Below are 17,270 nucleotides of genomic sequence, written 5' to 3'. Positions count from 1 at the left end.
TCATTTAGAAACTTTCTTTAGTTTTGTAAAATTTTCTTAGCCTACCTCCATTCTGACTTGTGTGCCGAGTCCGACACCTGGACTTCTGTGTGCGTGCTGCAGTGGCTATTTGGCAAGCTCAGAAGAGCACTCAAACTTTAGATTTTACTGGGGCACCACAAATTTATACTGGGGCACGCGCCCCAGTAAAAAGGGTCTAACGTCGCCCCTGTCCATCTGGATATAAGTATAGATGTGGTATGTAATACCGTGTCTGACCAGAAGGGGCGCCAGGTAAGGCGGCTGTGGACACGCTGTAGAGAAGACGCTCTGACCGCTGTTAGTAGAACTTTCTGTAAGAACACAGGAACACTTAGAAAATCCAGACAGTACCCCAGTACCTGTCTAAAGCCTACTGGGTTTACCTCTGTTAATGTTGTTTACGTCAGAACAACCAGTCTTTGTACTGTGGTGTTCTAGAAGGTTCACCAGCAGCAGTGTTCAAGAACTGCTCTTATCCCAGTTATTGTCCTCAATCTAGAACACAACTCCTCAACTTCTACAGACAAGGATTTGAGCCACACACACACACACACACACACACACTTACACACACCCATTCACACACACACACGAACACACACACACAGACCCACGTAGCCTGGCAGACGTACTCAGTCAGAACAACAGACTATTGTGTTGGCTTACCGCCCTCCAGCAGTGTACTGCACACACACACTCATAGACACACACTTATAGACACACACTCACAGACACACACACACTCATAGACACACACTCATAGACACACACTCATAGACACACACACACAGACACACACACACACACACTGACACACACACACTCATAGACACACACAGACACACACACCCCCAGGCCCACTCTTTCCTCCTCTTACTCTGCGGTGAAGTGCTGACTATAATGGAGCCTTGATTTAGCACCATGTTTCACATCACCTGGTTGGAAGGAAGGTAGACACAGACTCTGGGAGGCTGGGGAGAGGGAGGAGGGGCTGGGGGACGGAGGAGGAGGCTGGGGAGAGGGAGGAGGGGCTGGGGGACGGAGGAAGAGGCTGGGGAGAGGGAGGAGGGGCTGGGGGACTGAGGAGGGGCTGGGGGACGGAGGAGGAGGCTGTGGGAGGCTGGTGGTGGAGGATGGAGGATGGGATTATGGTCTGAACTTGCCCCAGCTGTCAAACCTTTATATTTATGGTGACACAAGAATCAACCTGTGTTCCTTACAATTGTTGTGGAGGTAGAAGGAGAAGTGTGTGGTGTATGTGTGTGTTGGACAGGGGGAGAGAGGAGGGGAAGGGTGAGGAAGAGGAGGAGGGGTGAGGAGGAGGAGGAGGGTTGAGGAGGAGGAGGAGGGTTGAGGAGGAGGAGGAGGGTTGAGGAGGAGGAGGAGGAGTAAGGAGGAGGAGGGGTGAGGAGGAGGAGGAGGGGTGAGGAGGAGGAGGAGGGGTGAGGAGGAGGAGGGGTGAGGAGGAGGAGGAGGGGTGAGGAGGAGGAGGGGTGAGGAGGAGGAGGAGGAGTAAGGAGGAGGAGGGGTGAGGAGATCTTGCAGGGACTGAAACCCCCCCATCCCGATCATGTGTGTAGCAGAGGTGGTTCCGACCTCTTGGCCTGCCTGGGACATTTCTGCTGCCACACAACAGGGGCTTACGTTGGCCTAATGGCAGGCTTTAGGCCAACAACCTCAATCAATCTCTGGTCCCCTCCCTCCCTCCCCCCCTCTCTCCTCAGAGTTCCATGTGGAACAGCTTATAGCCTCACATGGCAAAACATGAAACATGGCAGAGCTGGCAGAACCAGCCCGCAGACCAGCCGCTTAACCAGCCTGCAAATCAGTCAGTTAACCAGCTTGCAGGCCAGCCGCTAAACCAGCCTGCAAATCAGTCAGTTAACCAGCCTGCAGGCCAGCCGCTAAACCAGCCTGCAAATCAGTCAGTTAACCAGCCTGCAGACCAGCCGCTAAACCAGCCTGCAAACCAGCCTGCACACCAGCTGCTAAACCAGCCTGCATATCAGTCAGTTAACCAGCCTGCAGACCAGCCACTAAGCCAGCCTGGTCAGTGTGCCAGAATGTGAGGACCTGGATGTGATTCTGCTTCACCCCTTCTGACCCCTCGACTTCCCTGCCCCCCCCCCCCCCCCACACACACACACCCACACACACACACTCCTCTCTGTCGCTGCCTCAGAGAGCTTCGTTGTATTCCTGGATGTGAATCCAGCTGATGGGAGGAAAGCGTGTATATCTTCTGTGTCTTTCTCTCTCTCTCACACACACACACACACACACACACACACACACACACACACACACACACACACACACACCTTACACACACTCAAAGAGAGTCTGTGGGTTTTTAGTCAATTTTGTTCTGGTTGTGGATCACGTCACTCGGAGGTTGTATGACCAAACCCACCCCTTCCGTCCCCGCGCGGCCGGCAGGTTACCGGGCGCCTTTCAAGCATCACAGATGTTCATCCCACTAGATCTCAGCACGAGCCTCCCTTTCGAGCGGCGGGTTAGGTCGGGGGGGCGAGGTCTCCTCGTTCTTAAATGAACCATGTTCTGCCTCCGGAGCGCGAGACCCGCGGTTCTTCTAACCCACAGTGTGCTCTTGCTAATCGCGTTATCTGACAAAGCGTCAAGCAACAACGATAAGGTAAATCGCAAACTTTTCATTTAACGTTTCAGTTGTGATTAAACTCAGTGGTAGTCTTCTCCGCTAAAGCACCGACGCGACGTCCTTAGACCCTCCGTTACAGCACGAGCTACCTTTTCACTCAAAATATCCGATCTCCAGAATAGTTCAGCCAGTTGTAAACTGGTCTCTCTCAGGAGTCTTTTTCTTTTAAAACCCGCGCTTACCCCGAGTCTATCGGATCCTTGTGGGAACGGCGTTCCGCTTCTCCGAGTTTCGCCGGTCCCGTTTTCCCAGTAGTCTTCGGCTCGTAGATCAAAGCGCAGCTGGAGTCAGTCTCCCGGCCCGCAGTTTCCGACCCTGGCGGGGGTACGGAGGGACTGTCGACCCTGGTGGGGGTACGGAGGGACTGTTGGAGATTATTATAACAGCTACGGAACCCGTGTCTCTAATGGGAAACTGCAGGCGAGAGGCAAGAACGGTGGACCGGAAGGTTAGGCTCCAGGCTAGTCTGAAACTCGGTTTTACTAAGTTTGTTGGGGTCACATTTTAAGGAGCGAAATGTTTCCGAACTAGTCGTTTGGAAGTCCACCGTCAACAGACGTGACTTTTTATCTTTGCAAGCTTGCCAGGTTTAGAAGGATAGGCTTAGGCATAGGCTATTATGGTCATCCTTTTTCTGTCTCTTGTCTGTGATGTATAGGTCGGTACCCCCCCCCCGCCCCCCCCCCCCCCCCCCCCACACACACACACACACAAACCGCCACCGCCCCCAGGCCTCCCGGCTTACCGGGTGCGCGCGGGCTGGCACCGCACCAGAACACACCACCCTAGTAACACCCGGACTCCAAACCTGTTCCCGCCACGGTACCGACTACATAACTATTCGTCGCGCCGGTCCTGCGGCGGATGTTTTGTGAAGCGGTTAAAGAGGCTATTGTGTTCTTAGGTCCAGGGGTATTTAGACGGAGTCCTGTTGAGACAAGAACCAAACTAGACTAGCAGAGAGGAGAGAGAGAGAGAGAGATAGAGAAAGAGGAGGAGAGGGAGGGAGGGAGCAAGGGAGGAGGAGGCGGAGGAGGAAGAGGAAGAGTAGGAGGAGGAGGAGGAGGAGGAGGAGGAGGAGGAGGAGGAGGAGGAAGAGAGTTACTGGAGGAAATACAGAAGAGCAGGAGAGATGTGAGTGTGTGTATTTGCATGTGTGTGTGTATGTGTGTGTGTGTGAGAGAGAGAAAGAAAGAGAGAGTGGCAGCAGCAACATTGCACAAGGTCTTTGCTGAGCTTGGAGAGAGATGCCTTGTTAAACTGAGGACAGAGGAGAAATCTGCTCTACATTTAGACAGAGAGAGGGGGAGGGGAGACAGGGGAGGAGGGGGAGAGGGGGAGGGGAGACAGGGGAGGAGGGGGGGGAGAAACAGCAGGTATGACAGCGAGAAGGAGAGAGAGAAAGTGAAAGGGGGAGAGAGAGAGGGATGGCACTCAGGGAAGGAAAAGGAGAAAAGGGAGATAGGAGACCTAAAGCTGAAATTCAAACCAGAGCTGGTGCACATGAAGCTTCTCTGAGCTTCAGATTCAGACCAAGACTTTAACTACAGACTGGAGAAGGGAGGAGAGAGGGAGGAGCGAGGTGGAGGAGAGAGGGAGGGGCAGGGAGGAGCGTGGTGGGGTTACCCAGGGAGGATTATGAAATAACAGGGGAGGAGTCTGTCTCTAGTATAAACTGTCTCTATGGGTGTCTGGTCCACACTGGGGCCAGTGTGTGTGTGTGCACAGCGAGTCACAGTGTGTGTCTCTCTGCCAGGACAGTAGTGACGGGAGAGAGGATCTCCAGGTGGATGCGTTCCTCCAGGGGCCCTCGGGCCAGGCTGCGGCCCACAGACAGGTCCCCGGCCCTGGGGAGGAGCTGGCCCAGTGGTGGGGTGAGTGGAGCAGCTGGTCCACCTGCTCTCGTACCTGCGGGGGAGGGGTGAGGTCCCAAGAGCGACACTGTCTGCAGCAGAGGTGAGCGTCGTGACCTCACCATGTAACATCTGCATGTAACATCTGCATGCCACATCTGCATGTAACATCTGCATGCAACATCCACCATGCAACATCCACCATGTAACATCCACCATGTAACATCCACCATGTAACATCACCATGCAACATCACCATGTAACATCCACCATGTAACATCACCATGTAACATCACCATGTAACATCCACCATGTAACATCACCATGCAACATCACCATGTAACATCTGCATGCAACATCTGCATGCAACATCCACCATGCAACATCCACCATGTAACATCACCATGTAACATCCACCATGTAACATCACCATGCAACATCACCATGTAACATCTGCATGCAACATCTGCATGCAACATCCACCATGCAACATTCACCATGTAACATCACCATGTAACATCACCATGTAATATCCACCATGTAACATCACCATGTAATATCCACCATGTAACATCCTTCATGTAATATCACCATGTAACATTTTACATTTAGTCATTTAGCAGACGCTCTTATCCAGAGCGACTTACAGTAAGTACAGGGACATTACCCCTCAAGGCAAGTAGGGTGAAGTGCCTTGCCCAAGGACACAACGTCATTTGGCACGGCCGGGAATCGATCCAGCAACCTTCTGATTACTAGCCCGATTCCCTAACCGCTCAGCCCTGACTCCCTCCCATGTAACATCTGCATGTAACATCCACCATGTTATATCACCATGTAACATCTGCATGCAACATCCACCATGTAACATCTGCATGTAACATCCACTGTGTAACACCCATCGTGTAACATCCCCCATGTCACATCCACCGTGTCACGTCCACCATGTCACATCCACCATGTAACATCCACCATGTAACATCCACCATGTCACATCCACTGTGGAACATCCACTGTGGAACATCCACTGTGGAACATCCACCATGTAACATCCACCATGTAACATCCACCATGTCACATCCACCATGTAACATCCACCATGTAACATCCCCCATGTCACATCCACCGTGTCACGTCCACCATGTCACATCCACCATGTAACATCCACCATGTAACATCCACCATGTCACATCCACTGTGGAACATCCACCATGTAACATCCACCATGTAACATCCACCATGTCACATCCACCATGTAACATCCACCATGTCACATCCACTGTGGAACATCCACCATGCAACATCCACCATGTAACATCCACTATGTAACATCCAGCAGGGTTCCATCCAGCAGGGTTATGTGGGGACTAGCCCAGTGTTCTTGTCAGGAGGATGGCCAGAGCTAACATGCTAACATGCTAACAGGTCGCAGCACACCACTCCACACACTCTCCACTCTAAAGAGAGAGAGGGGAGAGAGAGAGAGAGAAGGAGGGAAGTAGACAGAGAGAGACGAGTACAAGGAGGAGCGGAGAGAGAGAAGGAGAGAGAGAGAGACAGTGTAAGACGTTTCCCTTGACTAATAACCTCCGGCACCCCACACACACACAGCCCCCCCCCACCTCCCCCCCCCCCCCCCCCCCCCCCCCCCCCCCCCCCCCCCCCCGCCTGTAGGAATGTCCCGAGGAATGACCATCAATCCCTCCAGACCAAGAACACTGTTGGCAGGTCACATGATGAGGGTCATCGAAGTGTGAGTGTGTGTGTTAGAAAGAGTGAGAGTGTGTGTTTGAGTGTGTGTGTTAGAGAGAGAGTAAGTGTGTTTGAGTGTGTGTGAGCAGTGTTTATACTGGGGCGGTTAGTGCTGGGTCTGGGGCATTAGCAGAGATCTGCTGGCTGATAAGACTTGCACACCAGCTGGAACACATTAACACTTCTCTGGGGGGGGGAGAGAGAGGGGGAGAGAGAGAGGGAGAGAGGAAGAGAGAGTGAGGAAGGTTCCACTTCAGTATTACTACATGTATTACCTTGTGGAGTTGAGTTGCACATTCCCTGAACATAGGATGGGTGTCGCTCAGGGGTATAGTCCAGAGTGTTTGACTGAAGGACAAGAGCTCACAGGTTGAAATCCCTGTTGGATGAATGTGTCTGACTAACCCATAAATGTAACGTTAGTTGTGTGGTACTTCCTGGTCCTTCAGACTTAGCTCCGCCCACAACATCAACTCCTCCTTCTGTGTCGGCTCACCTAAACAGTACCAGCTCTGCCCCAGTCAGGTAACCATGGTAACCCTCCCCAGACCTCCTCCCTCACCCTCCTTCACTCTCCCCTCTCTCTCCAGAAACTTCCCTCCAACTTCTTCCTCACCCTCCCCAATGCTCCCTCCTACCCCCCAACCTTCCCTCACCCTCTCTCACCCTCCCTCACCCTCTTTCACCCTCCCGTAATCTCCCTCACCCCTCCCTCACCCTCCCTCACCCTCTCTCACCCTCCCTTAATCTTCCTCACCCTCCCTCAACCTCTCTCACCCTCTCACCCTCTCTCACCCTCTGTCACCCTCCCTCACCCTCCCTCACCCTCTCTCACCCTCCCTCACCCTCTCTCACCCTCCCCCTCACCCTCCCTCACCCTCTCTCACCCTCCCTTAATCTCCCTCACCCTCTCTCACCCTCCCTCACACCTCTTCCACCCTCCCTCATCCCTCTCTCACCCTGTCTCACCCTCCCTCACCCTCCCTCACCCTCTCCCACCCTCTCCCACCCTCCCTCACCCTCTCCCACCCTGTCTCACCCTCCCTCACCCTCTCCCACCCTCTCTCACCCTCTCTCACCCTCTTCCCACCCTCCCTCACCCTCTCTCACCCTCTCTCACCCTGCTCTCACCCTCCCTCACCCTCCCTCACCCTCTCCCACCCTCTCCCACCCTCCCTCACCCCTCTCCCACCCTGTCTCACCCTCCTCCTCACCCTCCCTCACCCTCCCTCACCCTCTCCCACCCTGTCTCACCCTCCCTCACCCTCCCTCACCCTCCCCCACCCTCTCCCACCCTGTCTCACCCTCCCTCACCCTCCCCTCACCCTCTCCCACCCTCCCTCACCCTCCCTCACCCTAATCCCCCACCCAGTCAGATAATGATCACAAATTTCCAGCCATCTGCTGTGCTATACATAGCCAACATATTTATTGTAATCTCACTCTCTATTTCCTCTATTTTATATGTGTGTATATATGTGTGTGTGTTGCAGCCCTGTCCCAGCAGCAGTGTAAGCTTCAAACAGCAGCAGTGCTCCCAGTTTCAACTCCAAGGCGTTTGGCAGGAGGCACTATGAGTGGGTCCCCCTATACCCAGGTGAGACCCCTGACTGACTGACTGACTGACTGACTGACTGACTGACTGACTGGCTGGCTGACTGGCTGGCTGGCTGACTGGCTGACTGGCTGACTGGCTGACTGGCTGACTGGCTGGCCAGCCGCCATTCCGAACTGATGACAGTGTTTCCTGTTTCTCTGACCTGTAGACAGCTGTTGTCATGGGGATGGGGACTGGGGTGTTCTGGTACATGATACATGACATCCCCTCTCAACCCTGGTGAATATCTTATATGACATCATCATTAAAACTTCCCTTCTGCCCCCCTCACTCTCAGCTCCCTGGTTACCATAGTTACCCTGGCCCGATGCCAGGACAAATTAATATCCTCTATAAGATCCTGCGACTTCTCATTCTGCTCCTGATGTCACTTCCTGTGTAGTATTGCCCATTGTCCTGTGATGTCATTTCCGTTGTATGGTCCTACATATTTTTATTCTACAATGTCACATCTTGAGCATGAGTCTTCAGTGTCTCATCACTCTGTGATGTCACTTCCTGTGTGTGATCCTACACCATCTTATCATACTGTGATGTCACTTCCTGCGCTTGGCCCTGTCCAGACGACTACATCAGCATCTCCAACAAGCCGTGTGACCTGCAGTGCACCACCTCTTCTGGAGAGAGACAGCTGCTGGTCCCTGCTCACGACGGGACATACTGCCGCGACGGGGCCCACCAGGGGGTCTGCATAGAGGGCCACTGCCAGGTACACACACACACACACACACAGACACACACACACAGACAGACACATCCTGTGGGGCCCACCAGAGGGTCTGTATAGAGGGCCACTGCCAGGTACACACACACAGACACACACAGACACACACATCCTGTGGGTGGGGCCCACCAGAGGGTCTGCATCGAGGGCCACTGCCAGGTACACACACACAGACACACACACACACACACACACAGACAGACACATCCTGTGGGGCCCACCAGAGGGTCTGCATAGAGGGCCAGGTACACACACACACATCCTAAAACACACCTGCTCTTAGATAAACCTCCTGACCCCTGACCCCTCCCCTCTGACCCCTGACCCCTCCCCTCTGACCCCTGACCCCAGCCGGTGGGCTGTGACGGCCTGCTGTACTCCAGTAAGACGGTGGACATGTGTGGCGTGTGTGGAGGCCACGCTGCTTCCTGTCAGCGCGTGTCTGGAATCTTCCGCAGAGGAACCACTCACCTAGGTACTAGCTATAGTCCTACTTGGAGCATGGTTCTAGGTGGTACTAGCTCCAGTCCTACTTGGTTCTAGGTTCTGTTGATTGTTCTGTTGCAGGGTACGTGTTCATCACCAACATTCCTGCCGGGGCCTCCGACATCCAGATCATAGAGAGACGCAAGACGGAGAACATCCTGGGTGAGAACCAGAACGTACTAGAACCAGAACCTACTAGAACCAGAACGTACTAGAACCAGAACGTACTAGAACCAGAATCTACTAGAACCAGAATGTACTAACCTAGGCCTAGAACCACAACCTACAGGGTAAGAACCAGGACTAGAAAGTTCTACAGCAGAAGATCTAGAACAAGTTGGCTTAGAAGCAGAAGAAGAACTTTCTTCCTGATAAAGCTACGTTCACCTTATTAGATGAACACAACACTCATCTAATCAGGTGAAGCGTTTCCTCTGAAAGCCCGCCCACTGTCCTGCCACTTCCTCCCTCTAGCCCTATCAGACGAGGCTGGCCACTTCTTCTTCAATGGGAACAGCGTGATTGACAACCCTCGGAACTTCCGTGTGGCTGGGACAGTGTTCAAGTACCGCCGGCCCTCCACCTTCTTCTCTGAGGGTCTTGAGTACATCATCGCCCAGGGCCCCACCAACCTAGGCATTAACCTGATGGTAAACATTTTTCCAAAGTATTTTTTTAACCGTTTAAACGTTATTTTAGAAAATATTTTTTGAAACCATTCCAAACTTTTTTTCCTAAATATTTGTTCAACCTTTCAAATCTTTTTTTTCAAAACTTTCATTTAGTAATCAATGTTATGACTTAGTTGAGTGTTATATTTGGAGATTCACTCTCTCTCTCTTTCTCTTTCTCTTTCTCTTTCTGTTTCTGTTCCTATCTCTCTCTCTCTCTCTCTCTCTCTCTCTCTCTCTCTCTCTCTCTCTCTCTCTCTCTCTCTCTCTCTGATCCTCTCATCACCGTCTGGTTCTAGTACAACAATCTGAATGGTAAGATGCCCCACATCACGTATGAGTACACTGTCCCCAGCCACCCCGCCCCTCGCATGGCCACGCCCCTCCACCAAGCCTCCTTAGACTCCTCCCTCTTTGAGCCCGCTCCCAGAGACACTCTGCAGGGAACGCTGGAGACACGCCCCTCTCAAGGCCACGCCCCCCAGGGCCACGCCCCCCAGGGCCACGCCCCCCATGACCACGCCCCCCACGACACGCCCACCAATAGCACTTCCTCCCAGCTGTCCTCCCACAACAATGAGATAGACGTCATGGAAGACCTTGAGAAACTGTCCAATAACAACGCCACCCAGGGCCAATCAGATCCTCAGCTAGAGCGAGAGGGGGCGGAGCCGGAGAAAGAAAGGCTGGACGAGGATGGGGATTGGCTGGAGGGAGACAGGAGAGAACAGCCTGACCTGGAGAAGGAGGAGCTGGACACAGAAGAGGAGGAGCTGGAGCGGGCAGCGGCCATTTTGTTGTACAGACCTACCAGTGATGTCATCGGTGACATCATCACCCACAACGACCTGCAGGAGCAGGAGAGACTGGTTCCCCGCCGGTTACCGTGAGTCTGAGTTGATGAGTCAGCATTGACTTTTTATATCCAGTCTCAAAATTGACATTTAAGTCTTTTAGATTTAGATTTTTTTGTTGTTGTTCATATTTAGTCTGACAATACCATAATGATTATAAATACATTCTGGCTGTGCTGAATGTCATAAAGTATAAAGAGGCTATCTCACACTCCCAGATAGTGATCTACTATGTGCTTCACCAGGGACCAATTCCAACTTGATTGACAGCAACACAGCCAATCCCAATGCCACTGGCCCAGCCAAGCCCCTCCCCCACCATCGCAGCCTCATTCTGGACCTCTTCCTCTCTCCTGGCCCTCCAGGCCACGCCCCCAGACCGCCCCCCTGCCTGGAGAGCCCCGCCCCCTGCTCCGTCAATCAGCTCAATGCCTCCTCTGGATTGAACAACCGCCTGGTGGTGGAGGCGTACCCTGGGAGTCTGGACCTGCAGCTTCACGGCCCTCCTGAGGATGCCAGCTCCCCCTATGGGCTCCTGTATGAACTGCAGCCCAACAGCACCCAAACTCTCTCAGCCAATCAGCTGAACCTGCATGAGGTGCTGCCTGTCCAAGGACCCAGCACAGAGAGGTGAGCTGAGGAGAGGGAGGGAGGGGTAGAAAGAGGGGGGGAGGGGAATGGAGGGACAGAGGGAGATGAAGGTATGGATGTGGAGGGATGGATGGCTGGAGGGAGGGAGGGATGGATGGCATGAATCATCATACACTTACATATGTTAGCGTGTCTGTTACTGTAGTTGCTACCCTGTCCAATAAACGTTAATCCTCAACCCACTTATCTCCCCCTCTTCCTCTCCACCTCCTCTCCCCTCTTCTCCCCTCTCCCCCTTCCTCTCCTCCCCCTCTCCCCTCTTCTCCCCTCTCCTCCTCCTCTCCCCTCCTCTCCCCTCTCCCCCCTCCTCTCCTCCTCCTCTCCTCCCCTCTCCCCTCTTCTCCCCTCTCCCCCCCTCCTCTCCTCCCCCTCTCCCCCCCTCTCCTCCTCCTCTCCTCCCCCTCTCCCCTCTTCTCCCCTCTCCTCCCCCTCTCCCCTCTCCCCCCCTTTCCTCCTCCTCTCCTCCTCCCCTCTCCCCCCCTCTCCTCCTCCCCTCTCCCCCCCTCTCCTCCTCCTCTCCTCCTCTCCTCCCCCCTCCTCTCCTCCCCCTCTCCCCTCTCCCCCCTCCTCTCTCCCCCAGCAGTAATGAGTTTGAGGTGGGCTCTCTGGAGCAGGACATCAGTCTGGCTGACATGTACAGGTGGAAGGTGTCAGCCTACGCCCCCTGTAGCTCAACCTGCACCACAGGTACACACACACACCCACACACACACACCCACACACACGCACCCACACACACACACCCACACTAAGACACACAAACACACACTCAGACACACGCACACAGACACACACACACCCACACACCCACACTCAGACACACACACACACACACACACACCCACACACACACACACCCACACACACACACCCACACTCAGACACACACACACACTCAGACACACGCACACAGACACACATGTTTAGTAGAAGCAGCCCCCCTGACGGCCTCTCTGTGTAGGTATCAGCACATCCTACGCTCTGTGTGTGAGGTACGACGGCACAGAGGTGGATGAGGCCTACTGTGATGCTCTCACCAGACCAGAGCCCACCCACGAGTTCTGCACCGGCAAGGACTGTCTTCCCAGGTAGGTGACCACATCCAGGAGCTACACTAGACACTCCTCCTGTCTGCCCAGGTAAGTGTCCACCTCCAGGAGCCCTACTAGACAGTCCTCCTGTCTGCCCAGGTAAGTGTCCACCTCCAGGAGCCCTACTAGACACTCCTCCTGTCTGCCCAGGTAGGTGACCACATCCAGGAGCTACACTAGACACTCCTCCTGTCTGCCCAGGTAAGTGTCCACCTCCAGGAGCCCTACTAGACAGTCCTCCTGTCTGCCCAGCTAAGTGTCCACCTCCAGGAGCTACACTAGACACTCCTCCTGTCTGCCCAGATAAGTGTCCACCTCCAGGAGCCCTACTAGACAGTCCTCCTGTCTGCCCAGGTAAGTGTCCACCTCCAGGAGCTACACTAGATACTCCTCCTGCACCAGCTACGCTATTCTAAATAGCTCATGGACCAGTGGAAACTGGGTTCCATGGAAACCAGGAAGTTCCATGGTTAGCGGGCTCCATGGTAACCAGGCTCCATGGTAACCAGGCTCCATGGTAACCAGGCTACATGTCCCAGGTGGGAGAGCAGTCGCTGGAGCGAGTGTTCTAGAACCTGCGGTGAGGGCTTCCAGTTCCGGACGGTGCGCTGCTGGAAGATGATGTCACCAGGGCTGGACAGCTCCGTGTACGACGACCTGTGTGAGGGGGCGGAGCTACACAAGCCCACATCTCGCAAGGCGTGCAGGAGCAGCAGCTGTGGACCGCAGTGGGAGGTCTCTGATTGGTCAGAGGTACGGAAGTCTGTGTGTGTGGTGCGGTGTTATTGCATGTGTGTGTGTATGGTGTGACATTGGGTTAGTGTGTGTATTGTGTCATTATGTGCGTGTGTGTGGTTGTACCAGTGCTCGGCAAGGTGTGGGGGGCGTGGCCTGAGCAGGAGGGAGGTGCGCTGCTCCATGGAAACCAGACTGTGTAACGATTCATCTCGACCAATCAGTGAGAAGGAGTGTGAAGGCCCCCCTTGCGATCGCAGGTGGACTGTGTCTGACTGGGGCCCTGTGAGTTACACACACACACACACACACCCATGAGCAAACACACAGGTGAGAATACACACACATTTCCATAATATTAATTTTTGTTGTGGTCCTTTCTCTGTCTTTGTGTGTGTGGATATATGGGTGTGCGTGTGTGTATGAGTGTGTGTATCTGCCTGTGTGCATGTGTTTCCACGTGTGTGTCTACATGTGCATGTGTGTGTCTCTGTATGTGTGTGTGTGTGTGTCTCTCTGTGTGTGTCTGTGCGTGTGTGTGTGTGTGTTGTCTAAGTGCTCAGGGCAGTGTGGTGAGGGCAGGATGACTCGTTACGTGGTGTGTCAGACGGCCAGTGGCAGCAGCATCTCGGAGGACCAGTGTGACCACGACCTTCGACCCCTGGCCGTGCAGCCCTGTGGAGACAGGAACTGCCCCGCCCACTGGGTGGAGCAGGAGTGGGAGCAGGTGAGCGGTAACCATGGAGATGACGTCTGCATACAATGCGTTTACTTTGTCAATCTGGCAGTCGTGTTTATCCAAAGCAACATACAAATAGTTCATAGAGTGTTTATGTACAAGCCATGATCAAAATACTCAATGTTTATTCTGAATTCTTATAAATTGTTGTTCTATTTGTATGTGTTTGTCTGTGCCTGTCTGTGTCTGTGCCTGTCTGTGTGTGTGTGTGGCAGTGCAACGCCACGTGTGGCCGTGGCGTGCGTGTGCGTCAGGTGGTCTGTGCTGGACTGGAGGAGGGCGTGTTCAAGGGTTACCCGGAGCAGAGCTGTGACTCCGCCCCCAGGCCGCAGGATAGCTCCGCCTGCTTCCAGAGACCCTGCTCCAAATGGTTCACCACTTCCTGGTCCCAGGTATGTGTCATCAAGCCCCTCCCACTCCTAGGAGACCCAGCGAGGGAGCAACAATTCCTTTGTGATTGTCAAGAAAGGAGATGTTTTGATGCGTAACTTCTCTCCTCTCTTCCTGTCCTCCTCCCCTCCTCCTCTCCTCCTCTCTTCCTGTCCTCCTCATCTATTCCTGTCCTCCTCCTCTCCTCTCCTCCTCCTCCTCTCCTCCTCTCTTCCTGTCCTCCTGTCCTCCTTCTCCTCCTCTCCTCCTCCTCTACAGTGCAGTAAGACTTGTGGGAGTGGTGTCAGGGTCCGGGAGGTCAAGTGTTACCAAGGGGAGGAGCTAGGCCACAGCTGTGACTCCACCCTCAAACCCGAGGCCAGACAGACATGTGAAGTCCTGCCCTGCCCCACGGACACTCCCGGTATGCTTACCCCTTCTCTCCCCTCCTCCCTCCTTCTCTCACTTCCTCCCTCCTTTGATTTCCATTCACCAATGGCCTTTATGCTTATGTTTGTATGGTGTGTGTGTGTGTATATGTATGGTGTGTGTGTGTGCGTGTGTGTGTACATGTATGTTGTGCCTGTGTGTGTGTGTGCTCTCCCCAGCTGCGGAGGACCAGTGCCAGGACAAGGTGACGGCTAACTGTGGCCTGGTGCTGAAGGTGCGTCTGTGTTCTCACTGGTACTACAGGAAGGTGTGCTGCCAGTCCTGCCACGGCCGCGCCCCCTGACCTCCGACCCCTGACACCTGACCCTATACTGACCCCCAACCCCTGACCCCGCCCTAGGCCCCTCCCCCCCACACAATGTGAAGACCCCCCAATCAGGAGAACACACTGCTTTGTCCCCTCAGCCCCTCCCCTTGTTACCCTGCCCCCTGGCCCCCACCCCGCCCTATAGAACCCCCTGCCCCCCACGCCCCCCTCTTCCCCCTCCAATAACAGAGCTGGAGTCGCTTCTGATTTAGATGCTCAAACAACAACCCCCCCACACTAAAGGTGCTATATGTCAGACCAGACCACCCAAACACCCCTCCCTAACCCTAACCAGACCATGTGTAGATATAAGAACAGGACCCACCCCCTCCTCTCCCTGCCCGTCCTTTCCACAGGTGCTCTAACCAAGAGGTGTTGACCTTTAACCTCTGACCCCTGACCCCCTAGGCAGCTCCCCTCACCGTGGTTACAGAGAGACCAGCTCTCTCCCTCCTCTGCTGTAGAATGCCTGTCTGCCTCCTCTAACTCCTCTGTTTACCTGGTGTTGTTTATCTGTTGTTTACTTGTTTACAGAGATGTTGTTGTTGTTTTTGTGGATGTTGTGGATGTACTTGTCCAGCTGGTGTTAGAGGAAAAATAAATAAAACTCGGCTGATTTTGGAACTTCCGCTGTCTCGTCTTAATGATGTCACAGTTCCTGTCTGGCCTTTATGATGTCATAGTTGCCTGTCTAGCTTTTATGATGTCACACACTATGTCTGGCCATAGTTGTAGTTATGAAATAATAATGATACCTTTGATCGACTTCAAACAGGAAGTGAGGTGTGTCCAAATAAACAGGAAGCTAGATCTGGATAGATTAATACTCCCACTGGTGACAAGAGTTCCAGCTGGAACCTGTTCCTCTCTACTGGAGAGAAGGAGTGGAGGGAGGGAGGGCTGGAAGGAGGGGGGAAGAGAGAGAGAGTGAGAGAGGGAGAGGAGGAGGATCGGTAACTAGGTATAATAATGACCCCTGGCTGTGTTCCTGTTATTAGAGTAAGGAGCAAACCCCCTTCCCCCCCTCCTACCACCCCGTCATTACAGTCGCCATGGTCACCACTGATGTTTGAGCTCAGGTAATCCCGCCCACATGAAGCTTCCCAGGAGAGAGCAAAGAACCAATTGCAGCGGAGACTGTTGTGACGTATCGACCAATCAGAGGTGTCACCTGCATGGTGGCACCTGGAACTATCACACAGACAGACTGGGAGACAGAACCTTCAATCAACATCTCAACACCGGATTCTACTGGACTACAACTTACTGAACTAGACCAGACCAGTCTACTCCAGACCAGTCTACTACAGACTAGTCCAGACCAGACCACTCCAGACCAGTCTACTCCAAACTAGTCCAGACAGACCAGTCCAGTTCAGTCTCCAGCAGATATCACTTGGCAGCAGCTCCAGTAGAGATGGTAAGGTCTTCTACTCTGCTCTACTCTGCTCTACTCTGCTCTACTCTGCTATACTCTACTCTACCATACTCTACATAATCATCTTGTTCCTCTCAAGGGTCTTCTGGGCTACCTCCTTCTTGTCACGGTGATGGGTGCGTTCTGGTTGGAAGGTTCTGAGTGTTATCCGAACGGTTCCGTCATCGCCTCCTGTGGAACCCTGTACCCGGGTCATGAGCCTTACAGCACGCCCCAGCCTGGCCCCGCCCCCTACCTGCTCTCAGCCTCCAACGCCACCTACAGCCCCGGAGGCACCATCACAGGTCAAACACAAACAGCCGGACACGGGAGTTTAGATGCTGTTATTGTTACACAGTGGCTGAGATGGGGTTTCTATGTGCTCTAGCTGGTATACACGGACCATGTCTTGACTCTGACCCCTGATAAACTGTTGACTACACACATCTGTTCCTTAGTTATCGTAGAAAACATCACTGAAATCAAGCGCACCAGATGTGAGAGCATTGTGTGGTCATAGTGTGGAAATGCTGGGCATGAAATGTGATAGTTTGTTTACTGAGATGGACTGAGAAGGTCTTATTTCTGTTAGGAATGCCTTAATCCCCTCTCCCTTACCTCTCTTTCTTTCTCTCTCTCTCTCTCTCTCTCTCTCTCTCTCCTTCCCTCTCTCTCTCTCTCACTCTCTCTCCTTCCCTCTCTCTTTCTCTCTCTCCTTCTCTCTCAGCTTTCCTCTCTCCAGGATATACATTACATATTGTAGGCCAGATCAAATAGAAATGTATTAAGCTTAGATTTAAAAGATGGGTAGTGTGGTGGCAGTTGTAATATGAATGAGCAGAGTGAATTAGC

At 53.4% G+C, this 17,270-nt stretch overlaps 1 protein-coding gene across 1 annotated transcript; it reads left to right on the top strand.

Annotated features, from left to right (window-relative positions):
- The first annotated feature begins 2,464 nt into the window (after window positions 1-2,464).
- On the top strand, window positions 2,465-15,531 carry si:ch211-267e7.3 (ADAMTS-like protein 2). Its single transcript, XM_047027180.1, is given in 20 exon segments — window positions 2,465-2,677; window positions 4,458-4,657; window positions 6,756-6,831; window positions 7,800-7,847; window positions 7,849-7,903; window positions 8,488-8,633; window positions 9,000-9,123; window positions 9,216-9,296; window positions 9,609-9,784; window positions 10,105-10,677; window positions 10,679-10,691; window positions 10,905-11,289; window positions 11,891-11,997; window positions 12,272-12,398; window positions 12,941-13,154; window positions 13,266-13,421; window positions 13,693-13,863; window positions 14,091-14,267; window positions 14,524-14,668; window positions 14,853-15,531. Coding segments are annotated over 20 exon segments (3,198 nt in total). The 5' UTR covers window positions 2,465-2,578; the 3' UTR covers window positions 14,978-15,531.
- Window positions 15,532-17,270: the final 1,739 nt, after the last annotated feature.

This window comes from Hypomesus transpacificus, chromosome 10 (genome assembly GCF_021917145.1).
Source record: "Hypomesus transpacificus isolate Combined female chromosome 10, fHypTra1, whole genome shotgun sequence".
Taxonomy (NCBI): domain Eukaryota; kingdom Metazoa; phylum Chordata; class Actinopteri; order Osmeriformes; family Osmeridae; genus Hypomesus; species Hypomesus transpacificus.
This window is presented reverse-complemented; position numbering and strand designations above follow the sequence as displayed.